The sequence below is a fragment of the Amphibalanus amphitrite genome, unplaced genomic scaffold, assembly GCF_019059575.1.
Source record: "Amphibalanus amphitrite isolate SeventyFive unplaced genomic scaffold, NRLGWU_Aamphi_draft 000008F_arrow, whole genome shotgun sequence".
NCBI classification, from domain to species: Eukaryota; Metazoa; Arthropoda; class Thecostraca; order Balanomorpha; family Balanidae; genus Amphibalanus; species Amphibalanus amphitrite.
The window spans coordinates 863,029-889,181 of NW_024881504.1; the positions used below are offsets into that span (position 1 = coordinate 863,029).

General features: G+C 49.9%; 2 protein-coding genes across 10 annotated transcripts in view; one reads left to right on the top strand and one right to left on the bottom strand.

The window, feature by feature from the left end:
• The first annotated feature begins 5,393 nt into the window (after positions 1 to 5,393).
• Positions 5,394 to 10,176, top strand: LOC122379303 (uncharacterized protein K02A2.6-like). 9 transcript variants are annotated; one of them, XM_043361434.1, is made up of 7 exons: positions 5,394 to 5,686; positions 6,125 to 6,916; positions 7,081 to 7,187; positions 7,405 to 7,594; positions 8,321 to 8,403; positions 9,137 to 9,266; positions 9,491 to 10,176. In XM_043361434.1, the coding sequence occupies exons 1-6, from the start codon at positions 5,603 to 5,605 to the stop codon at positions 9,249 to 9,251; spliced, it is 1,371 nt and encodes a 456-aa protein (XP_043217369.1). In that variant the 5' UTR covers positions 5,394 to 5,602; the 3' UTR covers positions 9,252 to 9,266; positions 9,491 to 10,176. The 9 variants fall into 9 exon arrangements, with proteins under 9 accessions (XP_043217369.1, XP_043217378.1, XP_043217322.1 ...); XM_043361443.1 differs by having other exon boundaries at positions 7,454 to 7,594; XM_043361387.1 differs by having other exon boundaries at positions 5,394 to 6,916.
• A 6,358-nt stretch (positions 10,177 to 16,534) lies between these two features.
• The window catches only part of LOC122379335 (serine/threonine-protein kinase/endoribonuclease IRE1-like), a 391,361-nt gene continuing 381,742 nt past the window's right edge, over positions 16,535 to 26,153 (bottom strand). Inside the window, exons 11-12 of the mRNA XM_043361464.1 lie at positions 17,928 to 18,107; positions 16,535 to 17,351 (exon numbers count right to left, since the gene is read on the bottom strand). Of these exons, the coding sequence (XP_043217399.1) occupies positions 17,149 to 17,351; positions 17,928 to 18,107 (383 nt within the window). The 3' untranslated portion in view covers positions 16,535 to 17,148. The remainder of the gene's footprint in view (positions 17,352 to 17,927; positions 18,108 to 26,153) is intronic.

Sequence of the window (26,153 nt, forward strand, 5' to 3'; positions counted from 1 at the left end):
CAAATGAATGACGACGACGATCGCCATTAATTGAAGTGAACGTTTCAGCGCCGGTTTTTGTATCTATCAATGCAATAGCTAGGATAAATTATCTCATTGTTGCACAGCATGGCAGAAACTTACATGGTCAGAAGAGGAGACGGCAGACGGCACAACACACTCAACAGACTCGTCCGCATCCCGCGAGCGGCAGCGGCACAATGCGACAGGGGGACCCACGGTCTCCCCTCTTGGCCGGAGGCGAGGATCAAACCGCCCGCTGCCGCCTGTACAGTCTTTAAAACCGTCAGCGGTCGCTAAATTCCAGTCGGTACGGTCTCTGAAAGAGCACAGCGCAAACACTGTGGCACCGGTGACACTAAGGCCATACGATATGCATACTGTGGCACTTGGTTGAGATACCAATAGGTACTTTTTATCAGAACTATTCGTCTATCTGATTTGGAGTCTGGGTGAACCCAGCGTGAACATTTAACCCGGCACCGCCTGGGCTATTTCCGTACCCACGACAGCCTGGGGGGGGGGGGGGGTCGGATCCGACCCCCCCCCTGTTATCTCGAGAACCAATGGTCGTATCGAGCCCCGCGAGGCGGCGTTCGTAAGGTCTCTACGAGATCTTCCCAAAGAATTCTTAATATTAGATTGAGGTCAACTTTCAGGTCAAGATCAGGTCAAAGGTCAAATTCTGGGGTTTTGCATGATTAGGCTTACGGACAGCAGAATCGATAGCTGCTACTCGAAACTCACCAAAAATGACCTCAAAGACCTAGTGAAGGTACCATGTGCGTATAGGGGTCATACTAAGTACGGGTCAAGGTCAGGTCAGGTCACGAAAGGTCACGGTTTTCACTTTCTGCTACATGGGCATGCGACACATGTTTTATGGCTTATTTTTTACGCCGAATCCGATGGTCATGGTTATATGTAACCCAAAGTCACTGTTCTGGTCATCAGCAAGCATGAAAAATCGTTTATATTATACATCACTAAGAAAAAAAGTCAATTTTTCAGCTTTTTATTTTTGACATAAAAATGCACTTTTCTAGACGAGCTTTGTCCCAGGAATCTAGTGGTGCCATTTGTTTTCACATGCGATGTTCAGAAGTGCCTCTAATTCACGAAAATGCTTATGACGTCACAATACCCTATGCATGTTGGAGCTATTTTTTACAATTTGGGGGTCAAAAATCAAGATAGAAAGTTGAAATTTGAGACATCTCATGTTCTAATAGAGCTCAATAACATATATTCCGGTTTTATTCTCAAAATTTTGGATTTTATTAGCTGTTTTCCAAAAAATAGAGTTTTTTTTTAATTTTTAGGGGTGAAAAACGCATCTTATGGAAAATCCGAGATAGCCATTTTAAAGAACTGGTTGAGCTGCGTCTATTCATGTCCTTAATTTGCAATTTGCTTCAAACCTTGATTTTTGGCGATTTTTTAAACATTTACCACTTTTTGACTGAAAACGCCATGTAGTTACATCACTAAAATCGATATAACTCAAAAAGTTAAAAAAAAAAATCTTAAAAATTACACAGAGAACGTCAAATTGATGGGGGAGAAGGTATGCCAAGTTTCAAGTTGATAGCATAAGCGGTTCACGAGTTAATTGAGAAAAACGGAGGGAGGGGGGTCGGATCCGACCCCCCCCCAGGCGGTCGCGGGTTAAGTGACCATCCCAGCTTAACATTAATTGGGAGTTAAGATAGCCAAATTGTTATCTCTGGCTCACAATCACCGGTTTTGGCACTCGCAATATCGAGAAATGCCATAAATCGAAAATATTTAATTTCAAAGTTGCAGCTCAAAAGTTGACGAGGCAGTGCCCCCGGCCATAGAGTTGTGGGGGCAAGCTGCTCCCAGTGCCCCCCCCCCCTCACCTTCCGGTTCCCGCGCCTATGATGATAACGAACGCTGCTTTGGTCCGTCACAAAGTTTTTACATGCCGTATATCTCATATGGTAAAGAAATTAACGGATACGGAGCACGGAATATGTAATGCTATGGATGATTCAATCATTCCATAATGATTGACGTACTGGCTGCATCGGCTATCCTGAAGGATTAAGCGGCACTAGCAATTTCCTTATGGAATACTGATCGATCCTTAAGGATACCAAACATCGCCTTAAAATCCTTACGGATCGGCGAATGCATCCTTAAGGATTCAAGAGGGACCGTAGAATCCTTAACCCGCGCCCCACTGGGGTCTGCGTATAACACGCCCTACTGGGGGGGGGGGCTATTCATAGCCCCCTCCTAACTCCGAAACTACTGGGCCGATCGTCAAAATTCAAACGGCGTCTGATAGCCCCGGAAAAATTGTCGAGCGAAACCTAATTTCATTGACCTCGAGGTCACCGATGACGTCACAGGTCAGGTCAAAGTAAAAATTATTAGCATTTTGGCTTGTTCACGTTTTGGGCTCTGGCCGCCGTCTTACAAGCCAGATCAGGCTCATTTTTGGTTCACACACTCGTGAACAGATGCTCTAGATACCCTGAGGGTACCATACTTGTACTTTGATTTTCAGGTCAAGGTCAGGTCATCACAGGTCACGAAAATATTATATCATGCGTCGGTCACGTGACACATGTTTTATGGTCCATTTAGGCCAAAGATTTCGAATTTGATGTTGTCTGTGTCATTCGAGGTCATTTTGAGTCGAATTTAGCTTAGGTCAGGTCACTTTCAGGTCAAAAAAGGTCAAACTTTGAAGTTATAATTTTTCAACAGAAAAGGTGTCTATTGGATGCAGTTTGAGCTCAGGAACACGATGGTGCTATTTATATTGGCGTACGATGTCAAATACGTGGTGAAAAATTGATTTGAAAATTTAATAATTGTGAATTTTTTGCAATAATGCGTATAACTTGGCCATTTTTGAAGATATTTAGCTAAAACTTGCTAGAGTTAGTCATAATAACGCGTTCTATCACATATATTCCGGTTTTTTCAAAAGGTTAAAAACTTTTTGAAAAAAAAATGTAAATTTTGAATTTTATTATATAAAATTTTCGAAATTGTCAAAATTCCGAAAATATCCGCGGGTGAGCCCGCCCCCTGACGGAGGAGTCGGTGCGGCGGCGCCGCCCCGTGACGATGGTCCAAGTGACCGTGCTTCTGTCCAGACGAGGTTGTTAGACCTCGACAGATTTGGATCACTGAACAAGGCCACCCGAGTGATGGGTTGGGTTCAGAGATTTGTCCGGAACGCTCGTGGTGTGAACCGCTGCAGCGAGCAAGACCTGACGTGTGCTGAGATGACTGATGCGCGGAACGCTCTGTTTCGCCTTGTACAGGTTGAGAGTTTTCATGCTGAGATGACAGCTCTGAGGATGGGTGGTAAAGTTCCAGCCAGCTCGCCACTTCACAGGCTCTCGCCCTTCTTGTCTGATGGTCTGCTGCGTGTTCAAGGGCGACTCCAGTTTAGTCAGCTATCTTATGAGGAAAAGCATCCTATTATTTTGCCCAAAGGGCACTTGTCGTACTTGCTCGTTCGTGAGCAGCACCACCTCATGCATCATGCTGGTGTAGCCACCCTGCTGACTGCTGTGAGATCTGAGTTTTGGGTGCTGGGGCTCAGAGCCATTGCTCGCCGCGTTGTTCGTGGCTGTCTGGCGTGCCGTTGGCAGGATGCCAGGGCCGGTTCGCAGCAGACCGCCCCTCTGCCGCGGGATAGGGTGTCTCCTGCCCCGCCATTTTCAGTCACTGGCGTGGACTTCGCAGGGCCACTGTTTTCTGTTGATTTCCCACGGAAGAAGTTATAGTTTGTCTGTTTACCTGCGCGGTCACTCGTGCCGTGCACTTGGAGCTGACCGAATCGCTGTCGCTGCCGCATTTCATGCTGGCGTTCCGCAGGTTTGCTGCTCGGAGAGGTGTGCCGTCCACTGTCTATTCCGACAACGCGACCACCTTCAAAGGCGCCGACGTTAAGCTTCGCAAGTACTTTGGGCGGCTCTCTTCTTGTTGGAAATTCATCGCCCCCCTCTCCCCGTGGTGGGGAGGTTGGTGGGAACGTCTTATACGTTCAGTCAAGGTCGCGCTTCGTAAGTCACTGGGAAAGCGCTGTCTGACGCGCATTGTATTGGACACCGTGCTGAGTGAGGTCGAGGCTTGCATTAACCCGCGCGGGGCTGGGGTCTCCAGCGGAACGCGCGGGGCTGGGGGGGGGGGGGTAAATTTTACCCCCCCCCCCCTGTTATCTCCCGAACTAATGGTCCGATTTATAAAATTCAAACGCCAATCGAAAGCTCTCATCACGAACTACTAAAAACATGTACTTAATTTAAAGTTTGAGGTCAAGGTCAAGGTCAGGTCAAGGGTACAAATTGCAAGTTTCTACAGTATCGGCCTTGCACCGTAGTTGCCGAAGAATGGAGTCATGGACTGAGACTGATCGCCCAAAACGTGTTCTTAGGCTACCAAGACAATATTCGTTGCAAACACTATCATTCAGAGGTCAAGGTCAAGGTCAGGTCAGGTCAGGTCAGGTCACCAAAAAAAACAAAATATAGAAAAGGGCATGTGCGACACATGTTTTATGGGTCATTTTACTCATAGAATTCAATAGGCACACTCAATAAGTGATATGGACCACCTCTGGATGAATTTCAGGTCGAGGTCAGGTCAAGGTCAGGTCAAGTGAGGTCAAATTTTGAAGTTGGTTGTTAAGGCCTAAAAAGGTGTCTATCTGATGCAGTTTTTCACGGCGAATCGAATGGTGCTATTTTTGTTTCCGTACGAGGTCTAGAACTTCCAAAAAAAGTCATTTTTCAAAAATTTTGTGTGTCGTGACGTCATAAAATTTTGAATAACTCCCACATTTTTGAACCGATTCTTCTAAAATTTGGTATGTAGGTGCACATAGACCACTTCTCTGACATATATTCCGGTTTTTTCGATAGACTCAAAATTTTGCATTTTATAATGATTTTCCCAAAAAAGTCAGTTTTTTTAAAAAATTTAGGCCAAAATCCAAAATTTTCAAAAAACCGAGATAGCCATTTGATAGACAAAGTAAAATTACGTATAACCTTTTTTGTTACGTCTTGATTCCTTTAAAAATGAAGATGTTAGCGGCGTTTGAACTTTTGCCGTTTTTGAGGCGAAAATGGCGAACATGACGTCACTAAAACGTCAATTTCTCAAAAATTTCCGACGGATTTCGCTCAAATTTTCAGGGAACGTGTCAAATTGATGTAAGAAAAGGTACTGAAAGTACCTTTTCTTGGCGGCGCATCGCAAAGATTCGCGAGGGGGGGGGGGTAAAATTTACCCCCCCCCCCCAGCCCCGCGCGGGTTAACTCGCGACCACTCACCTTTCAGGGTGACACTCCAGATTGTCCGGGACCTCTGACGCCTAACCTTGAAGTCCTTCTGTGGTGGCTGGGATTGGCTGTGCCGTGCCGGCCAGCTGGGCTAGATAGCCTGAGGCGCGGATGGCGTGACCTGGCGGCCGGCGGCCGGCGGCCGCGCGGCTGGGTGTGTCAGTCTGTGCCTGGTGCCCACACGGGCGGGTGTCGTGACGACAATACAGTGCCGCTTGGACCTCTCAGTATTTAACAGTGGCGACGAGGTCCGAAGAACTGCGGGAAGTATGGTGAATGACGGAGAAGTGCAGGAGACTCGGCAGCCTGCAGTTAAGTTGGAAGAGGACAACGGGAATCGGCGGCAACCAACGGTAGGAATGGGGGCCTGGACGGGTATCGGAGAGTTTCATGAGCAAGATGGTGAGACATGGGCAGATTACATCGAACGTTTCGAGTTTGCTTGCATTGGACAAGGTGTTGAGATGGATGATGTAACTAAGAGGGCCCGTTTGCTTTCCGGACTTGGACAAGAGGGATTTAGGAAAGTCAAAACAATATTGGCACCTTGCCAGCTCTCAGATGTGTCATTTGAGGACATCAAACGAATTGTGCAGAATCACATGGACCCCAAGCCATCAGTTATCGTCAGTCGTTTTCAATTTCATAAGAAGGTCCAAGGAGCCGAGCAAGGAATCAAGGAATTTGTTGCTGAGCTGAGAGTTATGGCTGGTCGTTGTGACTTTGGAAACACGATGGATCTGATGCTGCGAGATAGATTTGTGTGTGGCTTATATGACCAGGTGTTGCAGAAGCGGTTGCTGTCTGAAGAAGATTCGCTGACGTTCGAAAGGGCACAGAAGATCGCGCTGGCTGTGGAGACGGCCGCCAAAGGATCTCGCCAGCTGACGACGGAGCAGCCATCTCGCGACAGTCGCGAGGTCAACAGAGTCGAGGCCAGGAGCTTCAATCCTCCTCCGCCGCCTGCTGGACGTAAACAGAGACCGACTCCACCGCCGCCCAACCGGTATGTAAAGAGAGACTGCTACCGGTGTGGTGGAAGTCACTCTCCGCAGATGTGCCGGTTTAAAGGCTATAGGTGTCACTCTTGTGGAGCCTTGGGCCATTTGAGCCGGTGTTGTAGGCAAAATGAGCAGGACAAACAGCCAGCTACTCGTACAAATCGTGTCGGTGAGGATGGAACTGATGAGCCTGCTCAAGTTGATGATGAAAGCGAGGTCTGTAGTGTCTACACGGTAGGTCGTCAAAAGTCGCCCCCAATCACAGCCGAAGTGATGGTGTGTGGTGTGCCCGTGACATTTGAAGTCGATACAGGAGCTGCTTCAACCCTGATGAACAAAGAGACGTTCGAAGCGGTCAGGACGGTTGGCGGAGACATCGGCCTGGAGTTGCAGCACAGCGAAGCTCACCTGAGGACGTATACCGGTGAGCGAATTCCTGTAGAGGGTGAGTTCAGCGCCGTCATACGCTACGACGGTCAGCATTTGGAGCTGCCGGCCTTGGTGGTGGACACCACCGGACCGAACCTGCTCGGCCGAGATTGGCTGAGAGTCTTGAAGCTCAACTGGCAAGACATCAAGCAGGTGAGATTTGGGGATGACCCTCGTTTTCAGGAGCTTAAAAAGAAATACGCTGATGTGTTTTCATCTGAACTTGGATGTTTGAAAGATGTTGAAGTTAAGTTTGAACTTGATGAGTCTGTGTCGCCACGCTTCTGCCGTGCCCGAAACATCCCATACGCCTACAGGAAGCAGGTGGAGGAACAGCTGGAGGCAGAAGTGGAAGCTGGTATCCTGGAGCCAGTTCGAACATCCGAGTGGGCATGTCAGATTGTGCCCATTGTGAAGCCGGACGGTAAGACTATCCGCATCTGTGGGAATTTCAAACAGACGGCAAACCGAGCCATCGAAGTTGATAAACATCCGGTTCCGAGGGTGAAAGACATGTTTGCAAAGCTAGCGGGTGGAAAAGTGTTTGCAAAGTTGGATCTGAGCAGGGCGTATCAGCAGTTAAAAGTAGCTGAAGAGCACCGCCATTTGCTTACCATTAACACGCATCGCGGCCTGTTCAGGTACCGTCGTCTGGCGTTCGGAGTCTCGTCAGCTGTGGGAATTTTCCAGCGCGAGATGGAGAGGCTGCTGGCGGGAGTCCCCGGAGCCTTCATATATCTGGATGACATCTTGCTGTGTGGACACGACGAAGACGAGCTTCTGCAGCGGCTGGAACGTGTTCTGCGGCTCTTCCAGGAGGCAGGACTCAAGGTAAAGCCGGAGAAATGCTTGTTTTTGGCTCACAAAGTAGAATATTTGGGCTACGTCTTGGACAGTGATGGAGTTCATGCTACGGAGGCGAAAGTCCGTGCAATTACGGATTCGCCTGTCCCGTCAAATGTGGCCGAGCTCAAGTCGTTCCTGGGAATATTCAACTATTACTCTCGTTTCATTCCGAGCCGTGCCCAGACTCTGTCACCGTTGTATGATCTCTTAAAAAAAGACACGCCATGGTCCTGGGAAAAACGCCATCAAGTATCATTCAACGAGTGCAAAAAGTTGCTGGTTTCAAATCAGCTGCTGGTTCATTTTGATCCAGAACTGCCAATGGTCCTGGCATGTGACGCTTCCTGTCGGGGAATTGGTGCGGTGCTCTCCCACGTTTTTCCTGATGGGTCAGAGAGACCTATTGGCTACGCCTCTAGAACTCTTCAGCCGGCAGAGGCAGCCTACAGTCAAATCGAACGGGAGGCGTTGGCCATCATTTTTGGCGTGACAAGTTTTAGAGATTACATATATGGAGCCCATTTTCAGCTCGTCACTGATCATAAACCACTGATTTGCTTGTTCGGGGAGAACAAGGGCATGCCCGAAATGGCTAGTTCTCGAATCAAACGCTGGGCCATACGATTGTCTGAGTTCTCGTACACCATTCGCTACAAGTCCACGCATGACATCGCCCATGCCGACGGATTGAGCAGACTGCCTCTTCCACAGCATCATCACCGAGTGCGTTCGGAGGAGGGAGACGTGCTGCTCATCAATCATCTGGAGGAGACTGGCATCCTCAGTCCGGACAGGTTAGCCGTGCTCACCAATAGAGACCCTGTGCTGAGTCGAGTCTTACACTGCATTCGGACTGGTTGGCCAGACAAACCTGATGACGCACTAAAGCCGTTTGCAATGCGCCAAACAGAGCTGCACACTGTCAAAAACGTGATAATGTGGGGTACTCGAGTGGTAATACCGGATACCGCTCGTGGATCTATACTCACTGAGCTGCACAGCTGTCATTTTGGAATGGTAAAGATGAAGGCCCTCGCTCGTACCGCTGTATGGTGGCCTGGAATTGATAGGGATGTGGAGACTCTGGCCGCGCGGTGTTACATGTGCCGAGTTCACAGCCCGAGCCCGCCGAAGGAGGAGCTGCATCCCTGGCAGTATCCTCCAAGGAGCTGGTCCAGACTCCACATAGATTTCGCTGGACCGAAGAATGGGACGTATTTTTTGGTCCTAGTGGACGCGCATTCAAAATGGATTGAAGTGGCTATGATGAACTCGATGGAGGCAAAGTCTACCGTGAAGACACTGACAGGCATGTTCGCGCGTTTCGGTCTACCGGACGTTATTGTGAGTGACAATGCACCCACGTTTACCAGCTCTGAGTTTCAGCAGTTCCTGACTCGGAACCGGATCGATCACCGTACCATCGCACCCTACTGTCCACAGTCCAACGGCCTGGCGGAGAGAGCGGTCCGTGAGCTAAAGGTTCGACTGGACAAACTGTCTGATGTGTCTTATCTTTCCATGCAGGAAGTCATCGACAAATGGCTGTTCCTGTACAGAGTCACGCCGCACGCCACCACCGGAGAGACGCCTGGCCAACTTCTTCTGGGGTACAAGCCCATCACAAGGTTGGACAAGCTGAAACCAGACATTGAAGGTAAAGTGAGGCAGAATCAGTTGGCGCAGGTGCAAGGTCACAGGCGAAAATGTCCGACAAAAAGGCAACCATTTGAGATTGGTCAATTGGTTTGGGCAAGACAGTATGGCAGACATGCCCCATTGTGGGCAACAGCGGTCGTAAAGAAGTGTTTACATCCACTGTACTGGGTCGTGTTAAACGGTCAGATGCAAAAACGTCACATGAATCAATTGTGTGCGCAGGACGTGACTGCACCGGAGCCGGAGGTGACTGCACCGGAGCCGGAGATGGCTGCGGATCGGCGGACGGTGGACCTCGCTCTGATGCCGGCGCCGCTTCAGCAGCCGCTGAATCCTGCTGCTGCCGACGGCGACGGCGAGTGCTCGCCATCTCGGCAAACGAGCCTCCGGTGTGCCGCACCGTCTGCGGCCGGGGCGTCCGAGTGTTCCGCTGACGAGTCGGCTGGCGATGCTGCACTGGCCGCCTCTGCCGGGCGGCGCTCACCGGCGGCCGCTGTGGGACGGCCATCGACTGGTGATGCGGGCGAGTGTGTATCGACTGGCAGTGATACGTTGGAGCATGCACCGCGTCAAGCTCCTGAGAATCCTGAACAATCGCGGCGCTATCCTGTGCGAGAGCGGCGACCGGTTCAACTATATCCTGCGTAGGGTGTTTCCGGGTGTCCATTGTGTTGTTTATGTTTGGTAGTCTCAATTTAGTTGGCCATTTTTGTTGATAGTGGAAATTTGGGGTGGAGGTGTGGTGGCTGGGATTGGCTGTGCCGTGCCGGCCAGCTGGGCTAGATAGCCTGAGGCGCGGATGGCGTGACCTGGCGGCCGGCGGCCGGCGGCCGCGCGGCTGGGTGTGTCAGTCTGTGCCTGGTGCCCACACGGGCGGGTGTCGTGACGACAATACAGTGCCGCTTGGACCTCTCAGTATTTAACACCTTCCATCCTCTCTTCCTTCACCCGGGTGTCCTGCCTGAGTGCCTCTTGCAGGTCCCTCGCGCACTGCCTCAGTGGTAGGCATTTTTAAATATCAAGTCGTGTTATGTTTCAGCGGTGTGTCTGTATGAAATGTTTGCACTTTATTTGATGTAGGTAGTGAACATATGCATTGTTCACGGCTCTGTTTCTGTTATTCATTGGCTCTGCCAAGAGTCGGCGGGAGGGTGTTGAATATTGTTCAGTACCGTACCGTGTCGTTTAGCGCCTGTACCTGCGCCTGTACAGTGATTGACCGCTAGCGACATCTATTAGTTGGATTGGGTTATGCGGATTGTGGCCGCTGCCGACTGTGGCCGTACCGGGACGCCTGGGACCACTTCTGCGCCTGCCATCTATCGGGCAGTGTTTGGAACTACCGCGGACGCCGGCCGGCCGCGCCACGCGGCGCCGTTATGGAGGCGAATGAAGTGGTGTAAAACCAGATGAATTTTACGCTTGTAAAGCAAAAAACGAAAAATGTACACTCACCACGGTGTTCAGGAAAGTACTGGGAACAATATGGATATAATTTAAAGCTAGTACGATGCGAACTGTTGGTTCCCTAGAGCCATAGGTGTCGGAACGTTTTCGAAAGTGGGGGGGCCAGGCTCCAAGAGGCACAAAACCTCACCTACCCCCAAAATCGATTTTCTCCTCGGATTTCGGCCACTTTATTTTCGCAAGCATGCTCAAATTGGTAAAAAAAAACGTGTAAAGAAAAAAAAATCGACCAAAACCTCGGGGAGACTCCCGTCCAGAAATTAAATCTCATGGACGCGTCCCCCTGGCCTCCGCAGCCGCGTTGGCACCAGGAGCGGATCCAGGAAAACTCCAAGGGGAAGATCATGAATTGAAGTACTGCCCCTACCTATACCTAAAATTAAAACCTCAACTGAGTTCGGCCACTTAATTTTGGTGGTGCCCTATTTTCATTTTTTATTGATTTGTTTTTGCCCTGGCAGGCCTGTGGTGCCCCTGGCGGGCCTGTGGTGCCCTGCTAGGCCGCAGGTGCCCCTGGCAGGTTTGTGGTGCCCCTGGAAGGACTGTGGTGCTCCTTACGAGCCTGAAGTGCCAGCGACAGGCCCATGGTGCCTCTGCGAGGCCGGTGGTGCCCCTGCGAGCCCGGTGGTGCCCCTGCGAGGCCGTGGTGCCCCTGCTAGGTCGCTGGTGCCCCTGGGCCCTGACAGGACTGTGGTGCTCCTGACATGCCTGAAGTGTCCCTGACGGGAACGTGATGCCACTGACAGTCCCAAGGTGCCCCTGCGAGGCCAGTGGGTGCCCCTGGCAAGCCTGTGGTGCCCCTGGCAGGTCTGTGGTGTCCCTGGCAGACCTGTGGTGTCCCTGCTAGGCTTCTGGTGCCCCTGACAGGCCTGTCGTGCTCCTGAAAGGACTGTGGTGCCCCTGGGCCCTGACAAGCCTGAGGTGCCCCTGACAGGCCCAAGGTGCCCCTGCGAGGCCGGTGGTGCCCCTGGAAGGGCCTTTGGTGCCCCTGGGAGACCTGTGGTGCCCCTGGCAGACCAGTGGTGCTCTTGCTAGGCCGATGGTGCTCCTGACAGGCCGGTGGTGCCCCGTCAAGTCTGTGATGCCCCTGATAGGTCGGTGGTGCCCCTGGTAGGCCTGTGGTGCCCCCGGGCCCCAAGGGGGCATGACCCATGTGACCCCACCTTGGATCCGCCACTGGTTGGCACCCATGCGAATTCCAGAAGCATCCAAAAACTTTTTTTATTACGAGCGAGCGTGAAACGTGAGAAGTGAAAAGTCGGCAAAGGTGTGTGTGTGGGGGGGGGGGGCATTTAACATTGCTGGCCCCCATTCGAAAGTGGGGGACCATTGCCCCCTGCCCCCTGTTCTTACGCCTATGCCAGTAACCGATCAACTAATACAAGGCCGCCTAACATAAATTGTTAGTTTATGCCGTTTACGCATTCTGCTGCGCCAGTATTGTCTCTCTTTGCAGCGCGCGCTGCCCCTAAGCTGCCACTTATTGCTTCTGACAAAGCTACCTTTCATTGGGTGGAGGAAAATTGCACTCAATAACGATGAAGCACAAATGGAAATCTTCATGGAAGGGCAGGCCAGAGAACCGTCAAGTTTGTTCTTCGGGTTGATACCTACAAATACATTAAAAAGTTCGGCAAAAAGTGGGGGGCCAGTTAACATTACTGCCCCCCCCACTATGAAAAGTGGGGGGGGCCACCGGCCCCCCCGTCCCCCCCCCCCCCTGTTCCTATACCTATGCCTAGAGCAGTATTTACATACTTGTAGGAGATAGGACTTTAACATTACGGGAGCTTCTAAACTGCGCTCGCAAAGTACTTGATTGTAAATATTTCCATTTAGAGGCAAAAATCTAAAAATGTACAGTCAGAGCGTTGTTCCCAATGCTTCTAGGTACATAATGAGCATAAATTTAGCTTGAAGTGTCATCACACATTGGTTCCCAGTCCAGTTTAAAACGACACTTTGTGCCGCAGTGCCTATCTCTTCCAATGGATGGCGGCTGGGTGGCAGTTGTAGTGGTGGACAAGACAATTCTTGAATGAAATGAAATCATTTGCTTTCAAAAAAGAATTTGGAAGAACTTGTAATAATTGACAAATGATCGTTAATTACAGTGTATAATTTCAAGTTCATAGCAAATGAAAAGATTTTAAACAATGCTTGTGAACCCCAGTACCGCCGCGCGAGAAAGCAAGTACTCGACGCACGGTCTGCCCGCCACTTCTGAAAATGGTCCGCGGCCGGCCGGCCGCGACCCGACACGCTCTGTTAGCTGCGACTTTGGTATGTGGCGCGCGGTGATTGGCCTTGACCCCGAGCAGCTGTGCCACGTCCGCGCACAGACAGCTGTTTTCGTTTTTTTTTGTGTGTGTGGCACTGTGGCTTTTTCTGTGGGCACGGTTGGAAGCGTTTCCCCAATACAGTGCATCGGATTTTGATATCTGCTTGGTCTTCTTCGCCTGCTACGGCCCGGCCGGACCCTGCGATTCAGCGGTCGATTTTTATTCGGTCTCACTCGCCTACTAAGTGATGTTCGCCCCCGACGGCCCAGCGTTTGACTGACTGTAAAAGGCTGGCTTCTCCAATTTGCCTTGTATTCGTCGGTCGCCCTTACACCCCAACGTCCAGTCACATGTCTACCACCCGACTGCCCCTCCGTGCCGTCCGACGCGCCGGCATGGCCCCGAAACTGGAGCAAACGGCCGCCGGGGACGCTCCTGTGCGCCAGATGTATATACGCCTCCGTCCACATCGGAGAGGACAGGGCGGCCGGCGGCCGGCCGGCCCGCCCCGCGGCGCTGAGGGGAGACAGCCTCCCACACTCAAAGCTCACACTACACTGACATAAGCAGCTTCAAAATAAAGTTAAAGAAATTACCTGAACAATGTAGTTTATTTCGTTGAAATCAAACAAGTTCATCCAAATTTACAGCCCATCAAAAATATAAAGATACCATATTTTTCAAAAATATAATGATCTATATTTAGGAGACCTGTGGTCAGAATGTGCAAAAAAAAACATCAACGTAATGTCCGAAGCGACAAAGGAACGCGTTGACAAATTTATAATGAAATCGCTGATGGTAAGGTGAAAAACTGCCGATTTTTGAGAGATTTGACGTGGAATGTCCCTGTTCCGGCGCAGGGAACGATCTCCAACTATCTTAAGCACACATAATCGTGATTTGATGCACTCCTTGCAAGGTTAGTTGCGTCACTTTTGCAATGTTCACCTAGCGTGACGTCATTTATGACATCATCAAGGTCATATTAGTTTTTTGTTAATAATTCCCGATCAAATTGAGCTAGCGAGTCGGAAAAGTCACCAATGGAATTAGGAAGACCTGCCGAATCGAATGATTTGCCATATCACCTCCTTCGACAAACTTCGTGACCTGGTGGCGCTGACCTGACCGTGACCCGAGGTCAACGCCCTACGTTGACCTCACCCAAACAAAAAGTATATCATTCGACGCGTCTGAGCAAGGCGAACACGATACTGCCAAAATCGCGGCTCTGCAGCCGTTTTTTGCGATGTTATTCACCAAAAACCGAACCGTACCTTGGAGCACTTGACTTAACCCTCGCCCTGGCAGGGGGGGGGTCGATGCGCCCCCCCCTAAGGTTTTTCGAAGCTAGCGTAAAAACGGCGGCGCGCAGCGCCGCCAAATTTGGCACAGCCTATGGGGCAACCTTTTTACATATGACCTGAAAATTTCAGGTCCGAGTGACCTTGGGTCAGGTCACCAGGTCAGGAAAACCGGTACAAGGTCATGGTCAAATTTCAATTTTCTTTTTGCACCTGTCCAACTCACAGTTTTGGACTGATTTCCTTCAAACTTTCAGGATGTTCTAAGTTCACCGAGTTGTATAACATATAGTTCGGCTTTTATGAGGTCACTGACCTGAGGTCAGTTAGAGGTCATTACGTCGTAATGTTAAGCCTATGGGAAAATACTAAATTCGGAAAATACTGGAGATATCCGCTTCGTTCTATCACTTTTGTGCTTTGAAACCACAGTACTTAACAGCAGGTCACTTGGTGCTTCTTTGTTTGGTGTACTTATCCATGGGTCAGGTCAAATGAGGTCAACTGAGGTCAAATGACGTTTTTGCCAATAACTTGGCACATAATGACGCTAGAGCTTAAAAAATGGTATCATTGTGTTCCTGGTGATCAGCCGAATCGAATGATATGCGATATGATGCAATTTGGTTAACCCGCGCCGTGCTGGGGGGGGGGCGTTTTTACGCCCCCCCCTCAGGTTTTTCGCGAATATCTCAAAAACGGCGGCGCGCAGCGCCGCCGTTTTTGGTACACGTGTTCCTACATCATTTCCGCACATGTTGTGAAAATTTCAGACCTAGGCCGTTCAAGGTCAGGTCACCAGGTCACGTCAAGTGACCTTACCTCAGAAAAAGTTCAAAGGCTCGCTATAGCTACACCGACTGAACGATCACTTTGAAACTTTCAGCGATTGATATGAGTAACAGTATGTATAAAATGTATATCTCGGATTTTTGATATCTGTGACCTAAGGTCAGGTCAATTTTGCGACCTCTCCATTATAAGTCAATGGGAGAAAATTGAAATGCGCCTCTTTTGGACGAATATCGTTCAAAACGCTCTCAAACATCGGTTCATAGGTAAACATGACACACTGAATAGGAAAAATGCACCTGTGACCCCTCTGTGTGCCCCTGAGGTCATCTCAGGTCATGAACGGTCGCCAGCAGTTTTTTGGCTATAACTTTTGATAGAGACGTGCTAGAGCGGTGAAAACACGTCAGATGTGTTCAGCTCGACGATACGGATCGACTGATATGCAACATGACCCTTTTCGGTCAGGTCATGACCTTGACCTGAGGTCAAATTTTCAAAATGACCTTTCAAGGTCAACAAATAGTTCATTCGACGCGTCTCGACGAGAGGAACACGATGCTGGCAAAAGTAATGTCATGGCGCTTATGAGTCAAAAGTTATTGACGAAAAAACGTTTTTCGTAAAAACGGCTATTTTTGGAGTTTTTGCCCTCTGGAGGCTAAACCGTTGACCTGAGGTCAAATCTGAGAACATTACTCAGAAAGGTCTGTAAAAGGGCTATCGAATGCGCTTTTCCGCGGCGCTGTAGCTCTATCGGTTCCCGAGATAGCCGTTGGCAGTTTCCAAAATGTTGAAATAGTCAACATTTTACCTTTGGTGACCTCTGGTGACCTGACCTTTGACCTGACCCAAAAAATGACCGAAGTGTTTTCGTCCTTATTTTTGACGCTCTTTCGATTGCCGCTTACCGCGTGTCGCTACGTGGCCGAGGAGCCGAGTTAGACGGGGGGGCGTGAAAACGCCCCCCCCCCAGCACTCGGCGGAAAGTTCAGGCCACCAGCACGGCGCGGGTTAACTTGAACTTAATTTATAATTTTAAGTTTACTTAAAATTTAAGAAAAACTTTAAGTACACTTAAGCAAGCTAAAAAGTATATCATTCGACGCGCCTTGACGTGCTGAGTTCACTGGTGCTTTTCTTTTTGCTCTATCTTCATTAGATCAAAAGTTATAAGCGAAAAACTTTTGACCTGTTTTTAGCGAAATTTTTACATTTATACCCCCCTAAACCCCCCTAAATATTGACCTAGAGCAACCAAATTTGCACAGGGGCGAGAACTCCAGGGGGCCCACCTACCTACCAAATCTGGTGTTTCTAGGTGCCATAGGAGCCAATCGCGAGGGGGGGGGGTCGCATCGACCCCCCCCCCTGCCAGGCCGTGTTATGAAAAATGCCCTGCCAGGGCGAGGGTTAACCTCAGAGGTCACCGGTTGACCTAGGACCTTAAAATCGGGTATCAATCTCTGCGCCTTGAAACGGCGCACACGCTCGTTCCTTCTGCGACGCGCTAGCTCCACCAGGGGCGAAACGGCGAGGGGGGGGGGGTCGTACCCGCCCCCCCCCCCCCTCGGCCGGCGTGCATGTAGAAAACCTATAGGTCCGTCGAGGGTTAAGCGACGTTCGATTTTCTTAGGTTTAGTTTTTGCCCGTTTCGCTGGCTAAATCGCGCATGTTTGAAAAAAAAAATGTACTTCGAGCCAAACACCTTTGAAAAAAGAACTTTAGATGCTGTAGACAGTTGCATGATACTCTAATTACAATTTCAATAATTAGCTAAAAAGAATGCATCACTTTTCATTGCGCATTGAAACAGTGAAAATCGCCATGCCTATTGTGTGTGCGATAACTAAGTCTCAACACATGTATCCTTCTAAAAGTAATACATATTATCGCTCTTCCTCACCATAACATAAATTGCATTGGTTTAATTGGTTAGTGAGACGTATCCATTATATGACACTTTTTACGTCGTAGTTCGTACTTTTACCAATTCAAATTACTTTCCACATACGGTCATGACTCTATACCATTACTCGGTGTTCGCCATTCGCTGAGCTCGTATATCATCGGCCTGTCCGTGCTGCCGCTGCTCACCGTATATCTCCAGTCGTCCGACCGTCTGTCCCAGGTCAGCCAGGTGACTGATGGTGTCGGCAGTCACCCCCTGGAGCGACACTGACAGACCATCATCCTCGTCCCATCCCGGCCACCTCGGCTCCGTCACCTCCGGCCCTGTCGGACAGAGCTGTGTCAGCTGACTGCAGTCGGACACAGCTGCCGCCAGCTCCCCGCTGCACCACTGACACCAGAGTGTCAGACACTGACACAGCCAGCACTGACACAGCCGAGCCGCTGGGGCCGGGGGGGGTGTTTTTTAACACCAAATGTCATTGCAAATAACTATGTGAATATCGACGACATGGGAATATGCGACATAGTTATTCAAAGCAAATTCGTAAGGACACGTACTACGCTTCGGCATGGTAAAATTCTATAACCAGAAACAAGCATAAAAGCAGATCAAATAGGTCGATTGAATCTATTTATATCATTCACAGCATGGTTTCAATGGAAACATTCCTCATTGGAATGATTGCTCACTAATAACCCATGCATGCACCAAATTCACGCACTACCTATAGATATTCAAGTGCATGAATTGCAGCCCTTTCACCATATCATATTCACAAAGAACGCAACAGGATGCTGGCTGAATCCGAGCGGTTCGTCTATTTGCCGTCTTCCTGTCCATTTGTATATGCACTGTCCATGAAACCGGCATTACGTGTGTGATCCGTGGTATCTCACCTCTGACATTGAGGTGATTAAGGCCCTCCAGGAGCTGCCCCTTCAGTCGCGGGAGGTCGGCGGCGGAAACTGACATCCGCTCCACAGTCTCCCGTGAGCTCCGCAGCTCCGCCATCTCGATGGTACCGACTCCGGCCGGAAGGATGACAGTGTTTGGGTCCACTTTGATGATTGAAAAAGCTGGAATATTAAACGGTATTCATTGACGCAGGGCCTCGTCTAAGGAATTTTCACTGTGGGGGCCAGAGACTGAAGGAGCCAAACCGGGTACCCCCAATTCCTGTTTTCTCACCGGATTAAGACCACTTATTTTTCATCACAGCCCTGGCACCATGAATATTTTATTTTAACTAAAAAATAGTAGGCCGTCCGACCCATGCTTTTATATTAGTTTGTAGCCACCTCATATTGCCCCATCAGACAGTAATAATCACACTTCTCGGTGTTGAGCGTTTGTTTGAGTGGCATTGCCTCGTCTAAGGAATTTGCATGCCGAGCCAGTTATGTCGATGGCCAGCACGCTAGGATTTTTTTTTTTTTTTTTTTGCGAACTACATTGGTCTCTGATGGGCCCCGCCGACTTCTGAGCCCTCGATACCGAGCTCTGAGGGCTAATGCCAGCTTGGACCCACGTCGGCATCTTTGATAGCCCTATAGCATCTATGGCATCTATGTATGGTAGCATCTATGGTAGTATGGCATATGATCCATACCAGGCTTTAACCCTCGCATGTGTAGGGGGGGGAGGGGTCGGATGGATCCCCCCATGGTTTTTCGCGAATAACTCGCGTAAAAAGCGGCCGATCGCGACGAAACTTTCAGTACCTTCGAATTAATCAACTTTACACCTACCCTGAAAATTTCATGACCCTGACCCAAATGACCGTTGACCTGTGACCTCTTTTCCGAGACCATGTTTGGCCGGAATCGCAATTCCGCGTATGTCGGCTCGCATTAGCCGCGCGTTTGCAAGCTTTTCGTGGTTTCAAACGTTCAAACATGTCATTTGATGTTGCTCCCATGCATTAGGGTGGGTTTCAAGGTCACCTGAAGGTCAGGTCAGGTCATTGACCTTTGGTGACCTCGGGTGACCTCAGTTCACTTTTTCGAGTTTTACATGCTTCTAGGCTAGTTTTTGGAGCTGAATTCGAATTTAGCAAACATTTGAACATTTACGAAGTAGTTTTGGTGCCTTCGTAACATGTTACGAAGCTGTCAGAGGCGGTCGACACGTACTACGAATACCCGTCACGACGCCTACTTGTTGACCTGACCTGACCTGACCCGACCTGGTCTAAATGCTTAAAGACATTATCTGTGATCAAAACTAACACGAAAGAAATCAAAAAAACGCGTTTGCAAGCTTTTCGTGGTTTCAAACGTTCAAACATGTGATTTGATGCTGCCCCCATGCATTAGGGTGGGTGTCAAGGTCACCTGAAGGTCAGGTAAGGTCATTGACCTTTGGTGACCTCGGTTCACTTTTTCGAGTTTTACATGTTTCTAGGCTAGTTTTTGGAGCTGGATTCGAATTTAGCAACCATTTGAACATTTACGAAGTAGTTTTGTGCCTTCGTAAAATGTTACGAAGCTGTCAGAGGCGGATGAGAGGTACTACGAATACCCGTCACGACCCCTACCGGTTGACCTGACCTGACCTTACCCAACCTGGTCTAAACGCTTCACGACATCATCTATGATTAAAACTTACACGATATTCGTGATCAGCACCCCGGAAAACCACTTAGCAGCCACACTTTACGACTTTCTAACAGGTCCCGATATTCCCGATTTTTGGGTCATTGACCTGACCTGGAAGGTCAACCTATGACCTAGGACCTTAAAATTGGGTATCATTAGCTTCCTCTCGTGACGTACAACACGCTCGTTTTTTCCGCGAAGCTCTAGCTCCATCAGGGGCCAAACGCGAGGGGGGGTCGTACCAACCCCCCTTGTGCCGTCGAAGGACTCAAATGGCCTGTGCCGGCGAGGGTTAACCCGCGCACCGACGGGGGGGGGGGCGGTTATCCGCCCCCCCCTGAGGTTTTTCGTGAATAGCGGGAAAACCGCGGCGCGTAGCGCCGCGAAATTTGACATGACTATTCTCTCATCAATTTTACACATGGTGTGCAAGTTTGAACCTCCTAACTTTTAAGGTCAGGTCACCAGGTCACTTCGAATGACCCAACCTCAAGTCACTTGTTTGCAACTTTGTCCCCGTGTCAGAGCTACAGTAGATGGCGGAGGCCTTTGAAAGTCGCAGGATGTTATTAGGTCATTGGTAGCTACAATTTGTATATCTCGGAATTTTGATATCGATGACCTAAGGTCAGGTCAATTTCTCAACCTCCCCATTATAAGTCAATGGGGAAAAATCAACTCCCTGTTTTTCCCACTAAAACGCGTCGGAATGGCGCCATATACCATACATGACTTCATATACGATCAACCTTCCCTACCTTGAGGCCTGTTTTGCTGTTGGGCAGCTGTAAGGTCATGTGACGTCATCAAAGGTCACCAAAGGTTTTTTGCCAATAACTCCTTACAGGAACAAGACACAGCCGCGTGGATGGTCTCATTGTGTTCAGCTCGTCAAGGCGCATCGAATGATATACATGATGACCTCGAGGTCACGTGACCTAAGGTCAACCTTTGCCCTTGACCTTTCGAGGTCAACATATATATGATTCGACGCGGATTGACGAGAGGATCACGATGATGCCCTTAGTTTATTCCTAGCTTGGCTAATTCGAAAGTTTTTCGAGAAAGACTCTCACCATATCTAGCGCCGCCATTTTGACTTTTTTGACCCCTGTGACGTCATCTTTGACCTGACCCGAAAATGACCTTTGTAAAAATTGTAGACCTTGTCCGTGCGTACCCCATGCCGTTTACCGCTTGTCGCTATCTTGCTTCGTTCTCGAGATCTCAGGGGGGGTGGTATGACCGCCCCCCCCGTCGGTTCTAAGTTGGCGCGGACCCCCGTCGGTGCGCGGGTTAAGCTGATCCTCAAGTACCTATGTGTTTGTCTCTTCCTTATTGTCGTTTGATAAATTCCATTTATCCTACCTGTCAGTGGCACCACAGGCCTGACAGGAGCACCATCGGCCTAGCAAAAGCACTACAGGTCTTCCAGGGGCACCACAGACCTGCCAGGGGCACCAGAGGCCTGCCAGGGGCACTATCGGCTTTGCAGGGGAACCACCGGCCTCGCAAGGGCACCATGAGCCTGTCAAGGGCTCCACAAGCCTGTCGTTGGCACTTTAGGATTGTCAGGGGCACCACAAACCTGTCAAGGGCACCTGCGTTCTAACAGGGACACAACAGGCTCGCCAGGGCCACCACAGACCTGCCAAGGCCCAGGGACACCACAGGCCTAGCAAGGACACCACACGCCTGTCAGGGGCACCACAGGCCTGTCAGGGCCCATGGGCACCTAAGTCATGTCAGGGCCCACCGTAGGCTTGTCAGGGGGCAGGGTAGGTCGGAACCGCAGTCTTTCCAGGGGCACCAGCGGCCTAGCAGGGGCACCAGTCATCACATGACTAACCAAAAATAAAGAAAATAAAAAAAAAAACTGAAAATAGGGCACCACCAAAATTAAGTGGCCGAAATCCACCCCCCCCCCCCCCAGTGGGGCGCGTTATAGAAAGACCCCAGTGGGGCGCGGGTTAAGCTGGTACCGAAATAATTGTTTTACCATGCATTGACAAATCAATTGCTCAAGCTTCAAACCAACCGAAATATAGCCCCGTGGGCCGTATTTTTTTTTTGGGGGGGGGGGCCCTTCGGCATGGGGGGCCCAGTTCGAAGGTCGTGCCCCCCCCCATTCAAAAATCCTGTGTGCGCGCCTGCCGGTGGTTGCTCCCTGACAGCGAGAGGCAGGGCATTGAAAGCCGACACAGCACGGTACAAAAATCTCCTTCGGCCGGACTCGGATCTTATCCGTGGAAGAGCGAGGTCTGCGTCCTGCCGTGTGTTGCGCTCTCTCCCCTCTCCTACTGTGGAGAGCTGCTCGGCGATATCCCGAGGAGCGCCGGTCACCAACATGCGCTTGAGTAGGCACAGAGTGTGGTAGGTCACCAGTTCACGAGCCGGGAGCCAGGTGAGAGTTATGAGTGCGTCACTCACGCGGTCATGCTTGCGCCGCCCCGTGATAACTCGTGCGCCGAAGTTAATCACCTTTTGAACACGAGACATGTTTTTGGCGACCGCAGTACCATAGACACTGATACAATATCTCGCGGTTGACAGAACCAATGCGTTGACAATAGTGATAAGAGTCTCTTTCGGTAGTCTATATCTGGCATGACTAAGACCTATAAGAAGACCAGTGCATCGTCCGACAAGCTGATCTATATGGTACTCATAAGACAGCGTGCGGTCCATCACCACGCCCAAGTTTTTGACGCGATCACTCTCGTGGATGGTACTGCCGCTCACGGTAAGGGTAACAGGCGGAACACTTCGCAACATTTGGCGCGTACCCAAAAATATAAGCTGCGTCTTGCTGGAGTTCAGTTTCAAGGAATTTTGCATAAACCAGCGATGCAGGGTGTTTAGTGCACACTCCATGCGATGAACCAGTGATGCGATGTCACTTTTTCTGCCCGTAACGAGGAGCTGAGTTAAGTATCATCAGCGTATTGAACGATGGTCACCTCGCTCTCTACGTACAAACTGATGTCGTTCGAGTACACGGTGTACAACAAAGGTCCGAGCGAGGTACCTTGGTACACTCCAATCGGGTTTCTCATCGGTTTGGAGGTCACCTGTTCGTTCTGTGGCGACCTCATCCGAACGAATTGAAAATGATCCGAAAGGTAACTTTGGAACCACTCAGTGTTCACTCCATAAAGTTCAAGTTTTTGAAGCAGTTTGGCGTGATTCACAACATCAAAACATTTACTCAGGTCTAACAAGACAAGAAGACAGATATGACCCTGATCCATGGCCTGATGGATGCGATCGGTAATTTGAATAAGTGCCCAGGGCTGGTAAAAAAGCAAATTGCGTCCCCGACCAAAAAATGAGAGCGAAAAATGACCCCGACTTTTTACGATTCATGTATGCAGGCTGCATGCAACTACGATGCGCGTTTCCTTAGGTTTCATTTCTATATTATTTTTTTACGAGCAGTCATATGTACTAAATTGCTTATCAGACTCGCGCTTCGAAATTTCCAGTTTGTTAATTATATGTCACGGCATCACTCGGTCAGCGGGTAGCGTAACAGACGAAGAACCCGGAAAGGGTAGGGGGCGCTACGATCGTCGAACAGATGCAATAGGTGTCGCTATTGTATCGGCAGCTCACAACGACGACGGCTAGAAACTATCGACCCCGCATGAATTTACCATGTCCAACCGGTCCGACCCCGGTTCCGAATCTAGTCGTTTGTCTAGTCGTATAGCTGGCTACAACTGGTCGTCAATCAACCCCGCTTGAAATAGCACAGCCGACAGCGGGGTCGGTGTCTAAGCGTCTGTTAGTATGTGTTTGATCATGTAGTTTGATCTAGTTTTCGTTAGCAACTGTCGACGGTAGTTTTGCTGTTAACAAAGTGAGTTGTGGCTACCAATTGTTCATAACCATGTTGCAGGTATGTATTAGGTATAGAGGCTTTTTATGTCCTTGTTAAAGGGGATATACGTTGTGGATTCAATGATATCTTTTACTTGCGTTTAGTTTCTGCTTTATTTGAAAGTTATTTATTACTGTAAAAGTTTACTAAATGTGGTAATTTTGACCCCGGGTACTTGAACTTTTACTGGTACTGTGTCCCCGACGACGTCAATTGGACATAACACTTTACCAGCCCTGTAAGTGCCGTTTCGGTAGAATAGTTTCGGCGAAAGCCATGTTGGGCGGGAGCAAGAAGGCAGTTGTTGACGAAGAAAGAGTACAACTGTTCGTGAACTAGCCGTTCTATGATCTTTGAGAGACAGGGCACAAGCGATATAGGGCGAAAACTAGATGGGTCGGTGAGAGCACCGACTGACTTGTAAATGGGCTGTATCACGGAGACTTCCACGGCGTAGGTACTGTACTGGTGACCAAACTAGTGTTAGTTACGCAAAGGATCACATGTGCTATCGCGTCAAAGCAGGATTTCAAAAAATTCATCGTAATCCCGTCTGCATCACACGCCCCGCTGCCGGTCATGCACAGTACCGTAGCACGCAGCTCTCCCATAGTGGCAGGTCTCACACGGAACTGAGCGGTGGAGACACGGAGGAGTCGAACAGGCAGCTCACGGAAATCGGGAGGACGCGCGACAGTAACAGATTGGGCCGTTTTTACACCGATCTCCGTAAAAAACGCATTCAAGGCGTCAGGGGCCACATCCGGTAGTTTGTGGCCGGCGGCCATTCCGCTTATAATGTCCCGCACGCAACGGAACATGGCCGATCGTCCCGCCTCAGAGATCCGGCGTCTGACGTCCTCCCTCGAGTCGCGCTGGATGGCCGCACGCGCCTGGCAGTTTAGTTCGCGGTACGCCGTCTCGTCTCGCCCGCCGGCGGGCCATGATACGGCGGGTTCCGTCTGACACGGGCGGCGCGTCCGGGTTCCTGATTCTGAAGCGGCGAAGGGGCGCGTGGACCTCGAGTGTGCGCAGTAGACAATGTATGAAATAGTCATGCTGACGAGCGACATCGTCAGTGACGACTTGTTCCATAAACGCGAAAGAGGTGCTGCGGCACAGTATAACTGCAGGCGCTCTTCTGTCCTGCCATCTATTGATGAAAGATAAAAAACAGTGATTGTGCGGCACAGTATCACCGTGGATGTTAGCACTCATCCGTGGCCGTTACCTGCGTGTGGTTCATTTATTACACCCAGTGGCCAAGTTGTTGACATGCAGATGTAGGTCCTCTCCCGATCGGTTGCCTGGCTGGTGGGATATTGGACCGAAACCACACCCGTGTCAATGTTGCGGCGAATTTCGACGGGCAAAATTGAAAATTCGAAAAGTCAACCCACCCGTAACCGATTGAAAGTTGTCAGTTATCGGTCTTTGAGCAGGAAGAAAAATCACGGAAAATGTTAAAAATCACATTTTCCAACTTATAAAGACACCCTTCATGCTTCGTGCACGTCAAATGAAATCACTGTGCCGCTCTCCGATCTGCACATGCTGTTAGATAGCCCCACCAATGCTCTATACGTCAGCGGTTGCCCAATGTCGATCGGACGCTGCGTTCCCGTTTTATTGGTCCGGGAAGTGACCTGCGCCGCCCGCTTTACGTCATTTCGACGGAAGCGATACAGATCCGAAGGTTTCGATTTTTTAATGGCAAAACTGGCGCCTTGTGACAGATGTGGCGCATTGCGGCAAACGCGGTGCATTGGTCTGATCATACCATATTTCAAAAAGTTATCGACATTGTGCGATTTGCGACAAAAATGGCGCTTTGGACAAATGTGGCACATTACGGCAAACGCGGTGCATTTGTGTAAGCGCATTAACCCTCGCCGGACCTATTGGTTTTCTACATACGCGCCGGCCGAGGGGGGGGGGGCGGGTACGACCCCCCCCTCGCCGTTTCGCCCCTGGTAGAGCTAGCGCGTCGCGGAAAAAACGAGCGTGTGCGCCGTTACGAGACGCAGAGATTGGTACCCGATTTTAAGGTCCTAGGTCAACCGGTGACCTCTGAGGTCAGGTCAAGTGCCCCAAGGTACGGTTCAGTTTTTGGTGAATAACTTCGCAAAACACGGCCGCAGAGCGCCGATTTTGGCAGCATCGTGTTCGTCTCGCTCAGGCGCGTCGAATGATATACTTTTTGTCCGGGTCAGGTCAACTTGGGGTGTTGACCTCAGGTCAAGGTCAGGTCAGCACCCCCAGGTCACGAAGTTGGTCGAAAGGGGTCATGTCGCATATCATTCGATTCGGCAGGTCTTCCTGAGTCCATTGGTGGCTTTCCTGACTCGCTAGCTCAATTTGATCAAGAGTTATTGACGAAAAACCAATATGACCTTGATGACGTCATAAATGACGTCACGCAAGGTCAATATTGCAAAAGTGACGCATCTAACCTTGCAAGGAGTGCATCAAATCACGATTCTGTGTGCTTGAGATAGTTGGAGATCGTTCCCGGCGCCAGAATAGCATTTTTCATTTTTCCCCATTGACTTATAATGGTGAGGTCACGAAAATGACCTGACCTCATATGACCTTTAGGAAAAATCCGAGATATACAAGTTGTGGGACTCATAATGGATACT